Below are 24,755 nucleotides of genomic sequence, written 5' to 3'. Positions count from 1 at the left end.
AAATATCTTTGGAGCGTTGCGTTGCCAGGTTTCAGTAAGGATAAATAGGAACACATGTACTGACAGTGAACTTTAGACACTACAATGAATCAGGAGATCAGTAACTTACTTAACAAATCTTTTTACTTTCCTTATTGAGACCTATTCTTAAATCTATGTCTCGACCTCCCGAAAGATCTTATTCCCTTCGGCCTTCCAGCTAACACTCTATATGCATTTCTGGATTCGCCCATACGTGCTACATGCCCTGTCCATCTCAAACGTAAGAAAAGGCTTACAATTTAAAATTAAATTTTGATACCAGTAATGAAATTTGGACACCAATAAAGGATAAAATAATGCACGCGAGAGTAAACAGATTTTATGCGCTCGTGAAAATTATCATCACTTTCGGCTTCGCATCGAGCATAAAACCTAATTTTACTTCCCCCGGCTGAAGATCTGTTTCACATATAGAAAAAAAAAACGCTTTATGTGAATGTATTTCCATATCTTGTTTGCACGGACCCCTTTCGAATCACTCGCGGATCCCCCCCTCCCGGAGGTCCGGCCCGCGGTCCATAGGTAGGGACTTAAGTATATATATATATATATATATATATATATATATATATATATATATATATGTATATATAATTATATATATTCCATGTCTTTCCCTCCTTTCCTTTCTTCTCTGATTATCTTCTCTTTTTCCTTGCTTATTTCTGTGCCTTAATTTTCCCTGCAGAGCCTCTACCCGGCTTTCTATCTCTCTAACCTCATCCGCTCACTGCTTGTTGGATCCGTAACTTTCATACTTTCAGGGTCTTCAACTTTGGACCGTGACATTTTCTCTCTTGTTCTTATGTGTGCGTCATTTTTTTTCATCGCCCACCTATGCTACATTACGTCATGGATTCTTGTTTTTGTTTGTGTCGTCACGAGTTCTGTGAGTCGTCCTGTATTTATGTTATAGCGATGACATCATTGGGGTGACGTAATGCGTCAGAAGATCATGCGCTGGCGTGTCATGCCACATTGTAGCACTACTACTACTACTACTACTACTACTATACTGTCATTATCGTCATTGTTATACCACTAAAGAGCCTGAAAATATACATGCAACTATGCAGTAAAAACTGCTGAAATATGCGCTAAAAATTGAAATATATGCAGTAAAAACATTTTACAATTTTAATAATACGATATAAATGAAAATAATTTAAAGTAATAATAAGTGTAAAAATTCAGATTGCACACAACGATTTTCCCATCAGTAGAAAAACATTTGTCTTCAGAAACCCATTTCTTCAATAAATATTTTTTCTGCTACTTTTTTCTTTCGGAACATCGGCGGTTAAACTCGTAAGCAGAGCAATCATGTTCTGGTTCTTCGTTTGATTGTGCAGTAAAACTTGTTGATATGAAAATTTACACTCCACGTGACTTCATTGCCGCAGGTGTTTAAACACATTCAGTTTTGTTTCTATGAAATCAGAAGCACTAGCAGCACTTCTTCGAACCAGTTCCATGACGTCAACAATACGAGACTTTATTGTCGCAGATGTCTAAATAGCCTATATTAATTTTTGGTTCTACGAAATCACCGTAAAAGGTGGCCAAAGTCTGAACGACATCTAGGCGACACGTATTTTCGCCCTGGATTCTAAAAAATTACATTTACACGGCTAATATGTATTATCGCCGCGCTCTCATGGTTAACGTTCGGCAGGTCTTTGAGCGGCCTCGTGCATAACATCCGGCAGGTCTTTGAAATTTAATTGCATTATTGTTTTCAATTTCTTATGTCGCCGCTCCAATCACTCACCTCAATTTCAATATTGCAACCAATAAGCTGCTTCCATTATTAAATGACACCTACTCGTCTAATCCACGTGGACTAAAACCGAGGTTGCAATGTCTTGTGCTGAGGACGAACATTAAGGTATGTGATTAAAAATTATTATTAAAGAGTTATTATTAAGAGTTAAGAATCTCAACGTACTCGTATATGAAATAATAATAATAATAATAGTCATAATAATAATAACAACAACAATAATAATAATAATAACAATAGCCATTTAACAATATAACAAACTAGTGCTTATTCTTATCGAGGAAGTAGACGTGACAACGTGACGCTTAGAGTGAAACCTACAGAGCAGCAATCGGTCGGCAAAATTATGTTTTAAAAGCACACCGCACGTTATTGTATGATGCCGACATGTTAACCATGAGAGAGCGATGATAATACACAGAGCAGCAGCTAGCCTTATGTTAAAGTGAAAAATGACACAGCTTATACACTAGGGACAAGATCCATTGTTGTCGCAGCAATTTCATGGCTTCAACAGTAATTAAATAATTATTGGTTTTATTTCTGATGTAATTTTTGTATTTCTTGGAATTTATTCTTATTTTTATCAGGGAGAAATTTTGAAATTAAATAGTACATCGAACAAAATAAGAAAAGATGTTAATATCTGCATTTAAATATGCAAAATAAAAAATTTATAAAATTGTCTATTTTGCAAAAAGAAACCCACAATAATGGAACAAGGCATTAGCGAGGCAATTGTTGTAACGACTGGCAACTCTGCTTGCATCGGAATGTGAGACCCCTTTATCTAATTTCATATGTTTAGATGGGATCGCTGCCAGGCGTGCAGCGCTGCCAGTACTCAAGTTGTTTCGGAGTCCGGACTGGCAGCGACGCGAAGTGTGAGATGCGACAATAGTTAACTATGTTTTGTTATTGGCAGAGCTGCCGTGGCATCCTAGTGTGATATTATACAAAGGAAACAAAAGACAGGTTCAAAATCTACATCAACACATAAACAAAATACACCCAAGGCTACACTACACATTAGAAATCGAAAGCAACAAATCCATAAGCTTTCTAGACATCACAATAACAAAAGTTGACAACAAACACACATTAAAAATCTGCAGAAAACCCACAACAACGCACATACTCAACATATCCAATTACCCAACACAACACAAACGGGCTGCATTTCGAGCAATGGTACACAGACTACTCATACATACCAATGAGCCAACAAGACTACAAAGGAGAGTTAAACACAATCAAATACATAGCATAAGAAAACGGATACAACCCTAACATAATAGACAATATAATAAAAAAGACAAAACAGAATTACAAAAACATAGGAATACAACACAAACACAAGAACACAAAAAACACATCACACTAAAATACGAAAACAAAAACACACACAAGATTGCAACCTCATTCAAGAAATTAAATTACATCACATTTGTACCAGAACACAAAACACTCTACAAAAGTATCTCAACACACAAACGAACAAACACAACTACACAGGTGAATACAAACTCAAATGCAATACCTGCAACAACTTCTACATTTTAAACACGTTACAAAGAACACATCACAGCCATAACCAAATCACACAACACTTCCACATAAGCAGAACACATCACAAACGCTAACCACACCTACAGCAACATAAACACAGACATGGAAATTCTACATCTCCAACCGAAAGACCAGAAACTAAACACACTAGAATAATACGAAATATACCGGCACACAAAAACACACTCGCATCATATCCTCAATACACAACTCAATTTCAGAACACACACACCTTTTGACTCCACATTACACTACACAAACACACCCCCACAGGAAATGCAATGAGAAGGCGCGGAGACCACCCAGATTTGATGATGGCCCACCGACCGAAACTAGTGAACAAGGTAACCTAGTTAATTAATACGTGAAACCATAGGCTATTGCTTTATATTCCGAAATCAAATGTATTTCAGAAAGCATAATTTGCCTATCAGGTAAGTCAAATGTATTTCAGAAAACATCATTTGTATATTAGTTAAGTCAATTGTATTTCAGAGAGCGTCAATTGTATTTTTTAGAAATCATCATTTGTATTTCAAATAGTTACAAAATTAAATAACACAGATTTCTTAACACTTTGATATTTAAAATTTGTCCTCTTGGCACTTCCAAATACTGTATGTTTTTAACAATGACACCTCATCCAAGAGAAAAAAACTTCAGAGTTTATACAATTTCTGTATTGAAATACCTGGTACTTTGTGATCCAGTGATAACTGAAATACATCTGGAAAAAGTGTAACCTATGTAGGGATTATATTACAAGGCGTTGGCATGGAAATCATTTTATTTATATTGTCTGATAGTGTAGACCTGCATCATAAGATCTCGTTTTATATATGATTTTCCTGCAGTTTTTAATTTATATTAGGCTACCTTACACATTTGCTACACAAGTGAAATGGAGCTTCAAGAAAACTGTGAAATACGTCGTAGCCTACGTCTATGTTACGAAAAACTATTATAAGATTGGATTCATACTTCTGAAATGCAATTTAATTTTTCTGAAATACAAATGACGCTTTCTAAAATACAATTTACTTTTATTTTAAAATATAAATGGTATTTTCTGAAATGCAATGTACTATACAAATGGTATTTTCTGAAATGCAATGTACTATACAAATGATACTTTGTGAAATTAAATTGACTGATCTAAAGATTTCTGAAAATTAGATTGACTGATCTAAAGTACAGATGACACTTTTTGAAATTAAATTGACTGATCTAAAGTACAAATGACGATTTCTGAAAATTAGATTGACTGATCTAAAGTACAGATGACACTTTTTGAAATTAAATTGACTGATCTAAAGTACAAATGACGATTTCTGAAAATCAAATTGACTGATCTAAAGTACAAATGACGATTTCTGACAAATTAAATTGACTGATCTAAAACACAAATTACGATTTATGAAAATTAAATTGATTGATCTAAAGTACAAATGACACTTTCTGAAATTAAATTGACTGATCTAAAGTACAAATGACGATTTCTGAAAATTAAATTGACTGATCTAAAATACAAATTACGATTTCTGAAAATTAAATTGACTGACCTAAAGTACAAATGACGCTTTCTGAAATTAAATTGACTGATCTAAAGTACAAATGACGATTTCTGACAAATTAAATTGACTGATCTAAAACACAAATTACGATTTATGAAAATTAAATTGATTGATCTAAAGTACAAATGACACTTTTTGAAATTAAATTGACTGATCTAAAGTACAAATGACGATTTCTGAAAATTAAATTGACTGATCTGAAATACAAATTACGATTTATAAAAATTAAATTGACTGATCTAAAGTAAAAATGACACTTTCTGAAATTAAATTGACTGATCTCAAGTAAAAATGACGATTTCTGAAATTAAATTGAATGACCTGAAATATAAATGACGATTTCTGAAATTAAATTGACTGATCTGAAATTAAATTGGCTGATTTGAAATACAAATGACGCTTTCTGAAATTGAGTTGATTAATCTTAAATACATATCACTTTTTCTGAATTTAAATTGACCAGTTCTGAAATACATGTGGAAAAGGTGCAGCATATACGGTAAATATAGGCATAAATATTGCAGTATGCGATGGCAAAACAACAGACAATTTTTACTTTTCTTAAAAGAAAATACGGATTGAGGAGTCAATGGAAAGTATATCCGATGAATTGAATGAAGAAAATTCTGATTTGGCTTAGAAAGGTGAACCAGTAAGTAATTCTGTGTTACCTCAGTCTAGTGCTGTTGGTAGCGAGTCAATGAATAAATAGGTTAGACCAGAAATCAAATATAAGAAATGATGGGAAACTAAAATAAGACTGATTGCAGGTACTTCGATCATACTCGGTGTGGTATATTTTGTAAAACTGTGTGAAATGCATATGACATAATGCGGGGAAGGCGGAGTGTTTTGGTGCAATTACAGAGGGAAACGGAAGTACCGAGAAAACCCATTCACAACGTCTGCTTTGTCTACCACAAATTCCATTACGACTAGACCGGAGATCGAACCCTGGCCTCTTGGATGAAAGACAAGTGTGTCAAGTTTGAGTCAATTGAGAAATTATTATCATTGCTGAAATGATAACCGTCCATAGAAGATCCTTGTTTCTGAACATTGCATTGGACGCGTGTCCAGACAGTAAAGTGACGGATAATACAATGAAGTTATTCTGACCCAGATCACAAAGTGTGACATCAGCCCTTTGCAGTAGGAGTAGGACGCACTGGCACGCGTTTACGACGTGCCTGGCAGAAGTGCAACACGCAACTCAGAGAGAGGCGTAACCCATGAGACATAGGCCTACACATGTTGCGAATTTGTATTTGAAGAGTCCACTGCAAGAATGATGGATGTCATTTGGAATACATTTTGCAGGAGAAGCAATTGAAAGTTTAAAATGCTTAGCGCTCAAAGCTTAACTGTGATTTTCCGATCATTACTGGACAATGACGATCAGTGTTAATGCCATATAACTCTGTATGTACATTCTATAAGTCTTAAGCTATGCAATGACAGTCTTGGTTCATTTTCTACAAGAAAGTGACATCCATCATTCTTGCACTGGACTCTTCATTTGTCGTCCCCTTTAACAAACATAATGTGCGGAGTAAATTGTGCACTCTCGAACAAGCGGTGCGCACGATACGGACCATCTGAGCAGCGCGCAAGCCTCGAACACCTTTCTAGTTCCATTCTATCATAGATCATATATACGCAGATTGCTCGGCCTTATAGAGTTTGACGGTAACAACTTTTGTCAGGTTTTCTATACTGCCATCTAGTTGTTACATAAGGAGTCACGTCATAAGTCCCATTTGAATTGCATTAGCGACTGTACTGCCATCTCGTGTTCGTTTACGGCGGACGGGTGGCGATCCTGGCGGTTGTTCTCTTCAAAGTGCAACCGATTTTAACATAGGAATGAGCAATCTGTTTTATATATATATATGTGATCTAGGATTCTATCTCGCACCATGCACGACCATGGAAAACGAGGAAGCGTTGCTAACTGCTATTTGCGCTTTGGTAGTAATAGGATACATTTTCAACAGAAAGAAACGTAAGACCTACGGAGCTGTACAAGAAGCGGCTAGGGAATAATTTGTTAAGTGCTATAAAGTTTCATGAAATCAGCGGCCAGTATAAAAACCTTAGGACTACTTGGCTGATTTCCATCAATTCTGGAGAATTATTGATGAAAATTGGGCCAAACTCTAAAAAATCAGCCACCAGCATGCGATAACCAATCTCAAGTCAAGATAGGACAATATTTATTATACTAAAGTTAATTCATCCTTCGAATAATATTTTTGCTTAACAAAGTACGAGTGTAAAGCACTATTTTTTTATTGACTATCTATATATGTCAATAGTCCAGGTTCGCACTGACATGATTCTTGGTTTCAGGAAATTCGTTTACAACTCTTCAATACCTTTTGCGGATTTCAAAACAAGTTATCGGAGAAATAATCCCAGAAGTTTGCCTAGCAATTGTCAACGTAATAAAGGAGAATATCAAAATTAGTTAAACCATAGTACCAACATAATGTGTTAATGTGCTTCTTAAATGGGGATATTTTAATTGCAATATAAATAATGAAACATTGAGAGAATTACAGTTAAAAAATTCGAAATATCACACCAAGAAAAATAAATAATATTTCGAAGTCGTATTTTAATAAAGAAACACGTAAAATAAAACTACAAACATTTTATTTTTCTGAGTAATACAAATTTGATTGCCAAATGATGTTTTTAATGTAAGTGTAATTCTACAGTCAAAACGAGTATTTTAAATCAGACAAAGAAAAATTTAAAATAAAACATAGGAATGCAAAATATATACAACAAAATATACTACAAAAATTGTTATTCAATACATTAAAAATAATGAGAAGGAACAGAATATATTAAATGTGCTGGTTTTGACTATCGGAGTAGCCTATGTGATGAACATTATGGGGACGGAGTTTTGGCTGGATGATGTTGAACAGAGCCAAGAGAGTTTGATTCAAATCCGAAAGTGACAGGGTGTAGAGTAGTAAGAATGGAGTTGGAGGTTTGTCATTGAAAGGTCAGCTTGAGAACACTCTTGAGTCGGAAGACGTTGTGGTGGTGCGGGAGCTGCAGCATAAGAAGTTGAGGGAGTAATTGTTTGAGTAGGTTGTCTAGGATAACCCATCAATTGATATGTATGATATAGAGTAAATTAATAATAATAATAATAATAATAATAATAATAATAATAATAATAATAATAATGATAGCATAATGATTGTAATTAAAACATTCAATATTGTGTGGTAGTGATAAAAAATTTGGCTCTCTATTATAGAGGATAAATATATTATAGGATGTCTTTTAATCGTGGATGTCATCGCACTTTCAAGTCGTTATATACAGCAGGAACTCATCGAAAGCCATTTTTAAATTCATTGATGTTCTTCGGACTCATCAGATAATAATGAAGTCTGACGGATTATAGATGCGGTATTTGTGATTGTTTGCTACGTGTAGCGTGGAGCGACGACCGCGTTAATGAGGTTAATGCAGAATAGTTTGTTCAAATGTTATTGGTAATGGACTGTGTTAAACTGTTCGTATCAATATCATAAACGGTTTCTGAAAACGAAGATAATGTATTTTTTAAATGTATTTGAAATGAGAAATGGGCAAATAAAAATCATTACCCTAAAATTGCATACATCAAGAAAACAGACATATATATATATATATATATATATATATATATATATATATATATATATATATATAATGTATATAATAAACCATGTATAGTTTTTATATGAGACTTATGCAGAGTTGAGACAGAAAACGTTACTAATAAATCATGCATAAGCGATGGATGTATAAACAGTCTGTAACTATACAATGGGAATTGCTTTGCAGTAGTTATATACACGAAATCCCTTCTTTAAGCGTTGTATATAGAGAAAAAATGGCCGTCCCTCTAACAGCTGTTCGTATCGACTGTCATTAATGAATCATTAATAATGATGATGGTTGCCTTGTAACCACAGAAGAACAAACCAAAGAGCATAGAATAATTAGAATAATATTGCTGTAGCTTGTACGCTTTGACCAAAACATAGTGTGGTAATCGATCAGAGCCAGTTGTACTATCGATACTTATCACGGCACACTAGAGCGCTCTACCGGATGCAATATAGAACCTCAGATATTCTATTACCTTTCGTAATTAAGTAATGACGAAACTATGACGTAGCTGTGTAACAGTTATATTGTTATACGACGTATGTAGTGATTATTAGTAAGGAATTAACACACGGCTTATAAACGAGCTACTCATTGTACAGAGTGATTTATATAGAACTGACACATTTCTTTCATTAATTGTTTCAAAACGAATTGTGCTAGCGACAACTTATTATAGGTACCTAAAAGGTAGAGGAATTTTGGGAGATTAGTTACCTCTATAGCAAATGTTGAAAATGTCCTCCATCCTGCACAAGGCACAACTCAACACGTCGTTCCATGTTACTGGCCACTTGTTGGAGAACTCTGTTGTTAGCTTGAATCTCCTGTGTGATATTGTGCTTCAGATCATCCAATGTCTGGGGACGTGTGGCGTAAACCCTGTCTTTTAAGTAACCCCATAGAAAGAAGTCCGGCGTTGTCAAATCCGGAGATCTCGGTGGCCACAGGTTCCTGGAAATTATTCGGTCGTCACATAACCGGATAAATGGAACCATGCTTCATCTGTGAACCATGTGATGGACAATATGGCAGGATTTTGCACAATGAACGACTGAAACCAACGACAATAATTCAATCTTTTATCTTTATCTGGTTCCTGTAGCTGATGAACAACCGTAACCCTATATGGCTTTAGGCTCTCTGACACATTGAGTAGATGTACCCTGTCTCCTGTGACAAACGTCTTAATGATTTTTTGGATGACTGCTCCAGTCGTGCTCTTACGTCAACAACAACCGTGGGAAGCCTAGATGAAAGATGCTTGCCCTTTTCACTCACTAGAGATCCAGTTGTTTCCAATTTGTTTACCAGTCCCAGTATTGTGTTTCTTTTGGGAGGATTGCGAACACCAAATTCTCTCTGGTATGCCCTTTGAGTAGCTGTAATTGAATTCGTAATCCAGTATTGCTTCACAAGGAAGAGTCGTTGATTTAATGTGTACTGCATTTTCACGTTGACACAAAATGTCGAAAACAGCTGCCAACATTGGGAATAAAACATAAACATCTGCGCATCTAGTGACAAGGAATCGAAACTCCAGAACATTCTGCTTAATTTGGTGCTAAAATTGGGTCATTGAATGAATTTCCAACGGAATAATTAAAGAAAGAAATGTGTCAGTTCTATATAAATCACTCTGTATAAGTATAAGACAGTTAAACGTCTGTATATAGAGTTTTTATTAGTAAGACCGATGCTGTATTGTAAATCGAGAAAGGAAGTGGAAAAGAAGAGACGCAAATAAATACAGTGGGTTGCTTTACGTGGTCTCTAATGGCCTGAAATGAGAAGAAGAATACGCTAAAATAATAATAATAATAATAATAATAATAATAATAATAATAATAATAATAATAATAATAATAATATCACTGCAAACCCAGCTTTCTCCATTATTTCCTATTTTCTGCCTTCCTCTTTGTCTCCTCATATGATCCACATATCTTGATGTCCTCTATCATCTGATATATTCTTCTGTCCCTAATTCTTCTCCCGTTCACCATTCCTTGCAGTGCATCCTTCAGTAAGCAGTTTCTTCTCAGCCAATGAACCAACCAATTCCCTTTCCTCTTCCTGATCAGTTTCAGCATCATTCTTTCTTCACCCATTCTTTCCAAAACAGCTTCATTTCTTAGTCTGTCTGTCCACTTCACACGTTCCATTCTTCTCCATATCCACATTTCAAATGCTTCTATTCGTTTCTCTTCACTTCGTCGTAATGTCCATGTTTCTGCTCCAATACAACGCCACACTCCATACAAAACACTTCACTAATGTCTTATTTAGTTATTTTTCCAGAGGTGCGCAGAAGATGCTCCTTTTTCCATTAAAAGATTCATTTGCCATTGCTATTCTCCTTTTGACTTCCTGGCTGCAGCTCACGTTACTGCTTATAGTACACACCAAGTACAGTATTTGAAACTGTCCACTTGCTCTACTACCTCATTTAGAATTTGCAATTTACCTTTTTTATTTTTCTTCCTATGACCATGGTCTTCGTCTTATTTGCATTTATCTTCATCCCATACTACTCACAGCTATCATTTAGCTCCAGTAACATATTCCTTAGTATCATCATCTCTTCTGTTAAGAACGCCATATCAACAGCAAATCTTATGCACTTTATTCTTTTTCCTCCTACTATCACTCCTCCCATGTTCTGAAAACAGTTCTTTACTAAATCCTTCAAGTAGATGTTGAACAGGATAGGTGATAAAGGGAATCCTTGACGTACTTCTCTCCAAATTTCACTTTCTTATGACATTTCTTCTACTATCCTGACTTTCATTCGTTGTTTCATATAAAGATTAATGAACAGCCTTCTCTTTTTTCAATCTACACCTATTTTCTTTAGGATCCCCATCACTTTATTCCAATCCACTCTGCCAAAAGAAGAAGAATAATAATAATAATAATAATAATAATAATAATAATAATAATGATAATAATAATAATAATAATAATAATAATTTATGTATGTATGTATGTATGTATGTATGTATGTATGTATGTATGTATTTTAAGTAGGGAGATATGAATCAAAGTAAAATTATAATGGCAGGCAGAATAATTGTCTCAGGCCTGTATGTTAATTACTGTACCAATGCACCTGGCACTTGACTTTCGTCATTCATTCACTCAAGAATTCCCATTTGCTGTGCGACACGCCGAAATTTGAAGTTCTTCAAGCCGTCACGGAGGCGTTGCCTTTGGATCACCATAGAAGACGAACTATATAACACCATATGATGATTAATGGAGGGATGTTGGAAAACTGGTAGGGGAAATGGGAGTACCTCGAAAAACCTACGATATAGGTGGATGGAAAGAGTTGGACACAGAATTCGTGGGCATATTTATAATGAAGGAAAGATTAGTGTTGACCAGAACGAAACGTCTGGAAACTCATATTTTAATGTCTAGAAGTAAGGTAGGCTATATGAATCTTTCCCTCCCTCTCTCTCAATAAAATTTATTTCATTCAGTCGATCTTAAACTCAACAGTCATGGCTAAGTCAGAGGAACAAACTGTGACGTCACTAGCATTCATCGATGTAAAGTCCGATGAATTGGTGCTGATTGAAAAAACTTGCCCGTATCTCTGCACTTGTTTATGTATTCTTACTTGTGAATCACCCAGTAGACGCGCATGCGCGCTGGATGTGTGTCAGGCCGGGTCCACGCAGCTTGAGTTTTTATAAAAGTGGGGTTGGGCGTCGGAACACTGTTATTGTTCGCGCGTGTTCTTGGAGTCGGAAGACCGTTGGAGTACTTTCCAGCTTGCACCAAGGTAAGGAAGTGTCAGTCATCACATCTGTTTCTTTTTATGCAAGTTAGCGTGAGAAACTGTAGAAACTACTACACAGTGAAGTACTACTCGGGCGTACAGGCGGCAGAGATCCTATCTTGTCTGAACTCTGGACCTCTGCAGTAGGAGAGTGTGATGTGCACCACACTCCGTCCGTCTTGTACCCTGTAAAGTGTCAGTGCACACACCAGACAGACGTACATGGAATAGGGTGGTAGAGACACCAGTGTTTCTGATTTATAGAAGGATAATGGCGTGGTTACCAGCACGTTCCGTTAGACTTCGATTACTCGAGGTAGCCCTCATTCGTACTTCACAAGATGGAATTCTACTGTATTTTCATGTTCCACAAAATTATAGACAAGTCTTATATAGGCTATGAATAGTACAAATATTATTTATTAATTAATTTTTCACAAGTGCCATCATAGTTTATTTATATACGTTCCAGAGAAATTAATATTTTGTGGATTTTTGTGGTGTGCTGATAAAGTAGGCCTAGTAACATAGCTGACTGTACTTTTCTTCTTTATGGTGAGTGTACTGACCTACATATTCCATGTTAGGCAAAGCCATCGATGTCACAGTCCTTTGAAAATGAAGGGTTGATAGGAAAAACAACCCATGTCAGTTTTAGCCGAAAATGAGATATTGGTACTAATGGAAAGCTAAAATCATGTGGCGTCTGTGTATGCTTAAAATACAAGCAATATATTTATAAAGCATTGGGGTATTTACACCTATACTTTAAGTTTCCTATCCTTTTACATAACGAAATATAATGTTTTTTCGCTCCCCTGAAAAAAATGTTTTTTTTTTGACATGGGTTGTTTTTCCTATCAACCCTTCAAATGTAGTCGTTTATTTATTATTTTTTGTAGGTACACAGAAAATTTCATTAACTTCAAAAATTATCACTTTCACTGTTGGTACAAGTGAAACATTAAATCAGTTTATGTTTCATATAAATGTGTTCTATAAATCACTTAAAAACTGCAACACTTTCCTATCACCGGTAGGAAATATCTACTTTATGGATTGGTCATCTCATAGAATGCTGAGTCGGCCTGGTTGGCGTAATTGGTATAGCGCTTCTATGCCCGAGATTGCGGGTTCGATTCCGGGCCAGGTCGATGGCATGCGACAGGCTCATGTCAGTAGATTTACTGGCATGTGAAAGAGCTCCTGCGGGACAAAATTCCGGCACACCGGCGACGCTGATATAACCTTGGCGGCAGTTGCGAGCGTCGCTAATTAAAACGTAACATTAACATAGAATGCTGAACTTAGTTCGAAGATGTTTTGGTTGTTTTGGTGAAACAAAAAATCTCTTCCTTCTGGGCTTCAATCCGGTCACTTTGAGCTCATACTTCATAACAGCTATAGTCAGGTAGTCAGAAAGGTTTGTGGATTAAGCGCAAACCAATCTTAAATCATATTGACGCATGCGCAGTGAGTTGTTAATTCACCTTTATCCACTGGACTGGCACACCTTTTGCATTAATATTTTGTTTCCATGCTTATCTATATTGATTATTAAAATATGCAATCAGATTTAATTACGTCGTCATAATAGGCCTACATTAGTAAATTGTTTTACAGTACGTACATGAGTGATCTAGCAGAATTAGTTTGAAATTAGTTTCAATACGATCATTGCTGATCATAGTTGAGGTTAGAATAATTTTCAAACCATTAAAAACTCGATGCAGAGACAAACAATATTTTCAGGCAGATTAATATCCGTTAACACGACTGCGTTGCTTCCGCCCACCTGCAAGCCTACTATTAAAATTCCTTATTGTAGTACTTCTTTCTCTTGCCCCTCTAGTGACCAATCTTTCACTCAGTGGACCATTTTGTGATCTGTATACAGTAAGCGCACTCCAGGATATAAAATACTATACTATAAATTTTCTTGCTTTTTTTTTTTTTTTTTTTTTTCGAATTCCATCTAACTCTGACAAAACAAATAGTCGACATTTTCATTACGTTTTTCTCACTTACTGCTATCTAACAAGGAGCGGTGTAAAAAAAGTTACGAAATCTGATTTTAATGAAAATTGTTTTACTTGAAAAGTTTTATGTTATTTTCCATTGTCTGTTGTTAATGTAAGCACCTTTTGTACGGAAAAGTTAATGTGTGCTGATATGCAAATACTAGACATCGTCTGTTAGTGAGCGGACGTGACACTTCATTTGTTTCTCACGGTCTCCAAGACACCTGATACGAAGTCATCGCTGTAGGCTATAATTTTATTGAGTTATTTTCGTGAATGAATCACTGCGATGTAGTTTGAACAAGTTCTTATGCAACATATAGTGACACATGGTTTACAGATAACAGCTTGGTGCTGAACGAGATTTGGTATTGCTGGGAAGATGTGAATAAAACAGTGATTCTCAACCTTTTAGGGACCGCGGCCCGGTAAATTATTTTTCTTCACGATGAGGGCCCGATCCCAACAAATTTACTCGTAAATATTTTTCAAAATTTTTTTTTTTTAAAGTTCAAACGTTTAACTAACGTAAGTATTAATAATGAAGTATGGCGTACGCAATCTTCAGACTTAAAGAGTAGCAGTGGCTGAAACTTGGGAAATAATTTTCTTTTCCATTTTAAGTACGCAAGAAGAATTCAATGGGCTTGTTGATAAATCGGAATGTTTTGTGGCTTCATAGCTTCATTTCCCAGAACAGTAGCACAAATTACACATTTCGGTCGTGGAAATTGGTCAGTGTCGGGACATTGTACGAAATCAAATTTTAAGTAGTTGTCCGTGTACAGCTTACAGCAGTAAAATTTTTGGAAATATTCAACATTTTTTTCCTCAATTAAGTTACTGTATCTTGTACAAAAATGAAAATTGGTATGTGTAAAACACTGTCCTTCTGCTATATGAAAAAAATATTTTTACGATTTAAAAAAAATTATTTGTATATTTTTAAAATTCAAAATGGTGGCAATTCACTGTGCAGTTATGAAGCGTTCCCCTCATAACTCATAACCTTGTTAACTTTTTCATGTTTTCTCTCTTTTATTTTATTGCTGAAACTCATGTTTACAATATCATGCTCTTTCAAATACATTTTTTATTTTGTGTTAGAAGAAATTACTGATATTTGACCATTTTTTAAATGAATTAATTTTTTTATCAGACAATCTAATAAAATTAGAGAAGTGATCTTTTATCATATTGTAGATATGACATGCATAAATACGTACAAAAAATTTCATCACAGAATGTTGGATAGTTTTTTAGTTATGTGGGAAACGCTTCATCACTACACAGTGAAATGAATTTTAAAAAAAGTAAATAATTTTTTAAATCGTAAAAATATATTTTTTTTTTCATATAGCAGAAGGACAGTGTTTTACACATATCAATTTTCATTATTGTACAAGATACAGAAATGGAGGAAAAAAATGTTGAATATTTACAAAATTTTACTGCTGTAAGCTGTACCTAACCCCTTAAGAGTGAACACAAACTTCTTCTGTGTTAGTAGTTTTTCCGTTCTTTTGTTTATTCTGGAGAGCTCTCTGTGGACTTGGGGTAGATGTATCACTAGTTGTTGCGTCACAAACACCAGTACGAAATTTCTTAATACTCAAATACTCAAAGTCCCTAGTCTTTTATTCATATTAATGTTTAAATCTGCATGCCTATTACTTTTAAAAAAATCACGACACTCAGATTTTGAAATAAGCACTTATACACTGCAAAGCGAACTTTCGAAGGAGTATTCAGTAAAACTATTCAGTATCGAGAACCGGATATAGATTGCTTTAATTTTCAATTTAAGTGAAACAATTTTGTTTATACTTCCCAGCTAATTGGCCACTGACATTTGCAACACAAATTATTTCGTTCAGTTTTGAGAACAGAGGATTCGCCTTCCACTGTTGTATTGTAATCGGCTTGCAGAAAATTTTTATGACTCGTCATAAACAGCGGTATTCCCTTTCCGAATGTTTAAATAGGCCTATTTCTAAGTCAGAAAAATTCCGATCATTAAAAAAAAGTGGCTTGGCCACAGACATTTACTATACAGATATTATTTAGTTAGATTTTAGAATTTAGAGTTCAGAGACGATCTGGACATGCACTTTTCGACACAATGACGAAAATTATTCTCCTAAGAATATTCTCACTACAAAACACTCATTAGTCAAAAATGCTTAAAAGAGTAACGTGACAAATTCCTGGAGAATATCTCGCAACTCGGCATAATTGATGCCAGGACCCGGTACTGGACCGCGGCCCGGAGGTTGAGAAACATTGGTATAAAAAACCAACAGCTCATCTATTAGTGACTAATTCAATTAAGCACGTTAAACCTATAATATGACCACATACTTTTTTCTTCCTCTTTGGTGTTCTTTTCTTCCTTTCACCCTTGTTTCTCTTCGATTCTGCATTTTTTTCTTTCTTCAATAGAGTATAGTTGTGGTTTGTACGTAATTATTGTGCACAGGTCCTGACAAAATTACATTTAATTATAAATTCAATCTAAATTGTACGGAACTGATTTCTACGTAATTCTCTTCTCCAAGTAGTATTTTTAAAAACTGAGTTTGAATTGTACGCATTTTGTTCGCTGTAACACGCAATAAAATTTAATTTTAACTTCACATAATTTGTCTTATGACTTTGAATACTACATTATAATCTATACTAATAATAAATCTGTAACCGAAATTTCTCTGGTTAATTTTCGCTTTTCCAAAAATAATTGGTGTTAACATGTATCATTAATCATCCTGAGACCGAAAATCGCTCTTTTGAAATTTTTGTTTGTAGCCCTATGTCTGTCTGGATGTTTGTTACTTTTTCACGCGATAATGACTGAACGGATTTCGTTGAAAATTGGAATATAAATTAAGTTCGTTGTAACTTAGATTTTAGGCTATATGGAATTCAAAATACTTTATTTAAAAGGGGGGGGTTATAAGGAGGCCTGAATTAAATAAATCGAAATATCTCGATTATTATTGATTTTTGTGAAAAATGTTACATAACAAACGTTTCTTTAAAAATGATTTCCGATAAGTTTTATTCTATGCAACATTTTGAAAGGACTGATATTTAAGGATGTACAAGAGTTTCAAAATAGCAATACAATACATTTCCACCGCCGCCTTAGATTATAGCGTCATTGTTCCGTAACTCCTATGTGCAAAATATAACATTTTTCAGTAGGAAGAAAAAACAAATTTATTCATTCTATGGCAGGAGTACATAGGAGATCGTGAATTCTTACATTTTCGAAAGAAAGAAATATAATTAAGCCACAGTCTAGTATATACAGTCACGAAGCTTGAGATGTTGAGGGTACTAGGAACAATAGACTGTGCCGGTACTATTTCGCATTGTCTGTTATGAGGCGATAGTAGCGATCCTAGTGGTTAGCAACTATGTATGGATGCATATTCCCTACATATTGAGCTTCGTGACTATATACTAGACTGTGATTAAGCTACATATAGGATATTTTATTATTTTCTGTATCACAATTTAACTTATTTAATAGAGTAAAAATCTGAAAATTGATAAATATGTCACATAGGAATTATTGCAGGAACAACGACGATGGCTATAATGAAATTAAAACAAATGACTCCGTCTATTTAAGGCGGCCTTGATGTTTATCAATATTAATATAAGTACAGAGAATGTTTGTGTGTTTGTATGAAGTAATCTCAGAAGCTAATTAACCTATTTGGATAATTCCTTCACTATTTGAAATTTGTAGTTCCCCTAGACGGATAGCTGTTTGCCGGCCGCCATAATGATTTGTACTAAAGACGATCACTTAAAATAATGTTAATTTGTTCAACAGTTGGCCAGGTAAACAATTCAATCAACAAAGCTACCATAACTGACTCGATTCTGCTCTCTTTTCCTTTTCAGATTTCCATTCGTCCCGTTTTTCCCGAGACAGTCCTGTTTTTTGGTAAAATGTACCGAATTTATTCCAACTGTCCCTCACTGTAAGCGTCTTTCCTGAGAAGTAACTGTAGATTACATAACTTTTTATTCCGTTTTTAAACATAACCACGTAGGTGGCACCCCTGGTGGTCAAGCCATGAAACGTTGTTGATCAATTTATATTACGATGTTGGCAATACTTATGTCTCTGTTCTTCCCCCCCCCCCACCACGCTTCTGTTGTCAGTATTTATAAAAAAGGTGCAATTTTTTAAGTGATGTTTGTGATTTATACTTATTTTTTAAGTAGAATTTATGTTATTGCATGCATTATACGTATGTGGTAATTAATTTTCGGGTTTCTTAATTTTTAATATGTTCGCGTTTTTACAAAATGTCCCAGGTTTCTAAGTAAAGACTGGAAATGTCCCTTTTTTTATTTGGGAAACCATAGAGTAGGAGAACATTTCTTGGGCCTATTATTCCTTCTCTTGAATATATATCCGCAGTTACTCTTTAATGAGGACTCTTGGCTCAAAATTAGGTGAACGATGCTTGTGGCGTCGCACGGCCTCCTGAGGCCAGCCCATCTCAGGCGGCTTTGCGAACCGATCAATTCTCGGTGTGGGCGTGGCACACGGAGCGTGTTGCAAGACGCTTGACATTTATAATCGCGGAAGTTGTTGTATGCCCAAAATTAGTGACTGTAATGTCTGCAGAGATTGAAAGCGTGGTGCGAAAATGGTATGTATTTAACAACCCTATTACATTACGGAAGTTGCGGTGTTCAAACGGGGATCATCAAGGCAAAGGCAAGGGTTAAGGCGCAATTTTTACTTTACTTGGCCGTTACAGGCAGACATGCATGCATACATACATACATACATACATACATACATACATACATACATACATACATACATACTCCTAGCTTGGGGGAAGATCATTACCCTTGTAGATAAGAATTACCGGTACTTGGTAGAAATCTCGCAAACCAGGGTTTTTAACAGCAGATCTCTCTAAGATGCTACATACTGAATTGTGTTTTCTTATTAATTATATCCAAATCACTGCTGATAGATACATAGGGGGCTATGCATAGACATTTCGCTAGCCCGCGCTACGAGCGTGCTAAACTAGCCCCGACTATCGACTGATTACTTGTACATGATTCATATCATATCATATTGCTAACACTGGTTTATGAATACGAAAGACGTTAGTTCGCTGATCATCCACTGTCTATGAATATGACTCATGAAGTCCTTATTTGTTTCATCTTTTCTTTTCCTCTCTTCTTCCGGCTTTTTACATCCCGTTTAATTTAATCAATTTAGCTGTCTTTCTTCGCCCAGTCTAATGACATATACATTCTTACCATGATTAGGCCTACTATTGTTCTTCCAACTACATGAAACCAACTGCCGAATGCAGAAATTCGATTTAAGGGACACTGGGACTGGGTTTTGAAACTTAAAAAGTGTTGATTATTTATTTATTTTTTTTTTCAAATTCGGCGGGTTTGTTGTGTCTGCACGTTTAAATAACAGTACCAAATTCCATCAAGTTTCATTTATTAGTTCCTTAGATATTAATTTTCACGTATTTGATTAATATTAAATTATGCGTAAATTCAAAACATCCCTGACGGCTTCGGAATTGTTTTTGCTTTTAAAAACCTTCTGTGAAGGAATTGCATTTCATGATAAAGAAAACTGCTAATGGATTTTTAAATTTGATAATTGGTTCATGAGATAAATATTTTCTGACAAAGCATAATTTTTGCGTGATACTTTTCTTTAATTTCTAGAAGTTAAAAAGTAATATCATGAAAAGCTTTCAGTGAAGAACTTTGTGTATTGCAATATGCTAGGATTCTTGCAAAGTTTCATGTAAATGGGAACAAATGTAAGCCGCTAGAAACTTTATTATTTTCCAAAAAATAGTTCTGAGAAAACACAATTTTTAGTGGGTGTGGCATTTTAAAAATGGCGATCTGCTTACTGTTCCGCATGTAACTTTATACTATAACTAAGAAGTTTATGGGATAAAGTGTCACAGGACATGTTAATCTTATTTTGAGTCATTCATTAGACTCTAAAATAACACGCTAACTTCATAACTGGCATCGAACTCATTTATGTTTGGTGTGAAGCCATAGGACTTTGTAGCAACCGGGTATAACTGGAAGAAACACAAATAAAGTATTCAGGGCAGTTCTGACTACAGCTACCGGACATTAAAAACTATTGAGCTACGCGTATAGTGGTTGCACAAGAGCCTTTAAACACATCAATAAAGCCACGTAGGCAGAAGTAATGTAAGACGTTGAAGTGCTGTAGAATTCACTGCGTGCAGCTATAAATATCTTTCATCACCCTCAGAATCTTATTTATCTTTCTGTAATTGCTTTTGGATTGCCAATCTATCGATTATTTAGTCTCGATTTCTGTCTCTTCGATATAAAAGTTCCTTTATATCCAACAAGACGCTCATCGTTGGTCGACTCTTTTGGATCTTTCAGAAACAACACTGGCCGCCGATCCTCTTTTGTTCTCTCTCCTTTTTTATTCATGCAAGAATTCCCCCACTCAGGGTTCTAGAAGGCTGGGTTATTTCCGAGCACAATTCGCTATCTTACAATAACATCAGGATGTTTGTGGTAAACTAAATCCGGATATTTCTGTTCTTCTGGAATGCGTACTCTTTTAAAAATGGATTACTGCAACGCCCTTATTCACATTATGACAAAAATAATTGCCAATTTGCGGAGATTTATTTTAGTACGCATGGGATTTATTTTCAGAAACACTCCAGAGTGTGGGATAGTCAGACAATATTATACGAAGCAGTATTGATAAGTTCTTAGCCTATTCTAACATGAAGAAAGGTACTACGATATCACAAAACAAAATATTTATTCAGCACAATCACCTTTTAACTGTACAGGGTGCGTCAGAAAGAACGGATGGATTTCACATGGCAAGAAAATTGTAAAGATTCATCAAATCAAAAATTTATTGTTACCAACATATTCACCAATACATGCAGTTTATTTATGGAAAACAACATTATCCATATGATGTCCTTGGCTTTCAATACAGGCATCGAGGCGTTTTCTGATGTTCGCCATCACTTTCACAGTCATAGCTGGTGCAATTGCCACGATTTCTTCACGAATCGCTGTCTTCAGTTCGTCCAGTGTATGTGATCGATGTTTACAAACCTACGCCTTCAAATGGTCTCAAAGAAAGAAGTCGCAGGGCGCGAGATCTTACCGTAGCCTCGGACAATCTCAGTGCAATAGAATTTCGTCCAGGTGATTTCTTCTTTAATGTTGAACCTGTGATACGAAATGAAGCCACCCACCGCAAAATTGTATTCCGAGTTGGAATCCTAGCGTGACGTCCGATGTCGAAATGAGTCCTGTGTGGCGATCACAGACTCTTCATTTTTCAAAAATGTCTCTACGATGAAAGCACGTTGTACACCAGACCAACACCATATTCTCAACTGAAACTGCATTCTATGGCTGACCCAACAGTCGTGGTCCCCCTCACTATATCTCTCTCCTCGTTGCGTATCGATAGTTTGAAATCCATCCGTTCTTTCTGACGCACCCTTTATATACTTAGTATAATGATCACAATGCAATTCTAAGCCTTAAAAAATTGTCTTGGTCTACAAACCAGTCTTCTACAGTATTTATTATTTTGTTTTCAGTGTTTTTTTAATCAAGTTTAGGAAATTGGTGATAGTCTGAGGGGAATACATTTGGCAAATATAGGGAATTATCAATGAATTCTAAGTCAACTTCATCAATTTTTCTGCAAGCAATCAGAAACTCGTGAGCGTGTGCATTATCTTGCAACAGCAAGCACACCTTTGAAAATTCGATCACTACGTTTCTCCACAATCTCTTTTTTCCTCAGCTTAGTTGATAATATCACAGTCTAGTATATACAGTCACGAAGTTCAATACGTAGTAAATATGCATCCATAGATTGTTGCTTACCACTAGGATCGCTACTATCGCCTCATTACAGACAATGCAAAATAGTACCGGCACAGTCTATTGTTCCTAGCACCCTCACAACTCAAGTTTCGTGACTGTATATACTAGACTGTGATAATACGCTTCCGTTACAATTTAATCACAGTCCAGTATATACAGTTACGAAGCTTGAGTTGTGAGGGTGCTAGGAACAATAGACTGTGATTAAATTGTAATGGAAGCGTATTATCACAATCTAGTATATACAGTCACGAAACTTGAGTTGTGACGGTGCTAGAAACAATAGACTGTGCCGGTACTATTTCGCATTGTCTGTAATGAGGCGATAGTAGCGATCCTAGTGGTTAGCAACTATCTATGGATGCATATTTACTACGTATTGAACTTCGTGACTGTGTATACTGGACTGTGATTTTATCTTGTTCTAAGTAACGTGTCATAATTATTTCGTCTATGACTAAATACTGATGCAAGGACCTTTCCTGCCGATTTCTGGTTACAGAATTTCTTTGGGAGGGAAGAACCAGAGTATTTTCATTCTCTTGATTGTTCTTTTCTCTGGTTCATAATGATAGTTTTGATTTTTCTTTTTCTTTCTGGTTCATAATGATAGATTCATGTTTCGTCCACAGTCTATCACGATACGATCAAAAAGTTAGAAGAACTTTCGTCAAACAGCGGCAAAGTGACTTTGAAATTGTTACTCTGAGTCGTTTCTGTTCAGCATTCAAGGATCATTTAGAGATCCATTTAGTAGATAATTTTTACATACGTAAATCATGTTCATAGGACATTTTCAAAGTACCTCACATATTTTTGAGTCTATTCGTCGATCTTCCAAAATCATGTCATGCACGGCTTCCATATTTTCTTACAACACTATCAATCTTTGATCTTCGTTCTTCCTCTCTTAAATTTCGCAAGCAAATTTTCATGGTGCCGTACGAAGCAACTTATAATGACGCCACTATGTGTCCACTATATTCCCCTTCCCGGACAATTTTTTAAAAACACCGACCATTACTCAATTTTATCAAATTGGATTTTTTATCGGACGAGGGAATATTGGGGAATACTGGATTTGCAGTGAAAAATCTGTTTTGGCAGAAAACTATGAATGAATCTCTGTATGAATATGTGGCGAAAGAAGAGGTCTTATATATAAACTTCACCTAATTTCATATCATGGAAGAACACAGGAATTCCTGTGCTCTGACCGGGAATCGAAGATAGACTCGAGTCCTCATGAACTGTAGTCAAAAGCTGTAACCACTAGACCAAGAGGCTATTCAAATTCACAGTATACAGCAGAATCTGCTGAACTGTTTATCACCAAACAAAGCTTAACTATATATCAAACAACACACTCTTTTCTATGGTAACTGCTTTCGCTTTTGTTTGTAAAGAAGATTCAAGGCCAACTACATACACCGTGTCCCACTTAGAGGGATCGAGAAATAAATGCTTACCACTTAAAATCAGATAAAGATATAGTTGTGATTTACATCTGGCAAGATAGAGAAACTGTCCAACTTTATGTAATAAAGTTTGAAAACAGCTGCATGCGTAACTTTCGTTTATTTTTGCTAGGACAATAAAACAAGCCTGGTGCCATGTTGTAGGAAAACACGCTATGGTGAACATGTGGGCACCACAACAGAAAGTTCAGTGCACGCTATGGCTAGCAGAAGAATCCGTCATTTGACTATTCCTCTTTTTCGTAGAGGCTAGAGTCACAGGAAATGTGTATCTGGACATGTTGCAGAACTTTGTTCACCAACTTCCCCCAGGATCGGTTTTCAGCAGGATGAGGCCCCATCCCTGGATCATCAACGGGTGCGAGAGTTCTTGGATGAAAAATTCCCCGTTAGGTGGATTGGAAGACGAGGACCCCTTGCCTGACCCCTCAGGTCACCCGATCTGACTCCTTTTGACTTTTTTTTCTGGGGCTTTGTGAAGGATGCTGTGTACCAAAGAGGCAGAGCTAACACTTTGGAGGAAGTGAGGCAACGCGTCACAAACTGCAGCTGCGCTAGTGACTCCATAATGCCACAGAACAATTGGCGGGAGGTTGAATACCGTTTAGATTTCTGCAGAGCAACTCAAGGCGCACACATCGAGTTGCATTGAGCATTCTCCGAAACTCGGAGAGTTTTTACATCAAGCTGTGTAAAAATGTATTTAATAAACCGTTATTTACATTTGAAATTATCACTTATTCTCCGAAACTCGGAGGGTTTTTACATCAAGCTGTGTAAAAAAGGTATTTAATAAACCGTTATTTACTTTTGAAATTAACACTTATTCTCCGAAACTCGGAGGGTTTTTACATCAAGTTATGTAAAAAG

The 24,755-nt window shown here is 35.7% G+C and overlaps 1 protein-coding gene across 1 annotated transcript in view; it reads left to right on the top strand.

Annotated features, from left to right (window-relative positions):
- The first annotated feature begins 12,283 nt into the window (after positions 1-12,283).
- Positions 12,284-24,755, top strand: part of LOC138706206 (uncharacterized) — a 50,130-nt gene continuing 37,658 nt past the window's right edge. The window contains exon 1 of the mRNA XM_069835232.1: positions 12,284-12,442. Coding sequence (XP_069691333.1) covers positions 12,313-12,442 — 130 coding nt within the window. The 5' untranslated portion in view covers positions 12,284-12,312. The remainder of the gene's footprint in view (positions 12,443-24,755) is intronic.

This window comes from Periplaneta americana, chromosome 9, assembly GCF_040183065.1.
Source record: "Periplaneta americana isolate PAMFEO1 chromosome 9, P.americana_PAMFEO1_priV1, whole genome shotgun sequence".
Taxonomy (NCBI): domain Eukaryota; kingdom Metazoa; phylum Arthropoda; class Insecta; order Blattodea; family Blattidae; genus Periplaneta; species Periplaneta americana.
The sequence above is the reverse complement of the archived record's forward strand: the minus strand, read 5'-3'. Positions and strand labels throughout refer to the sequence as shown.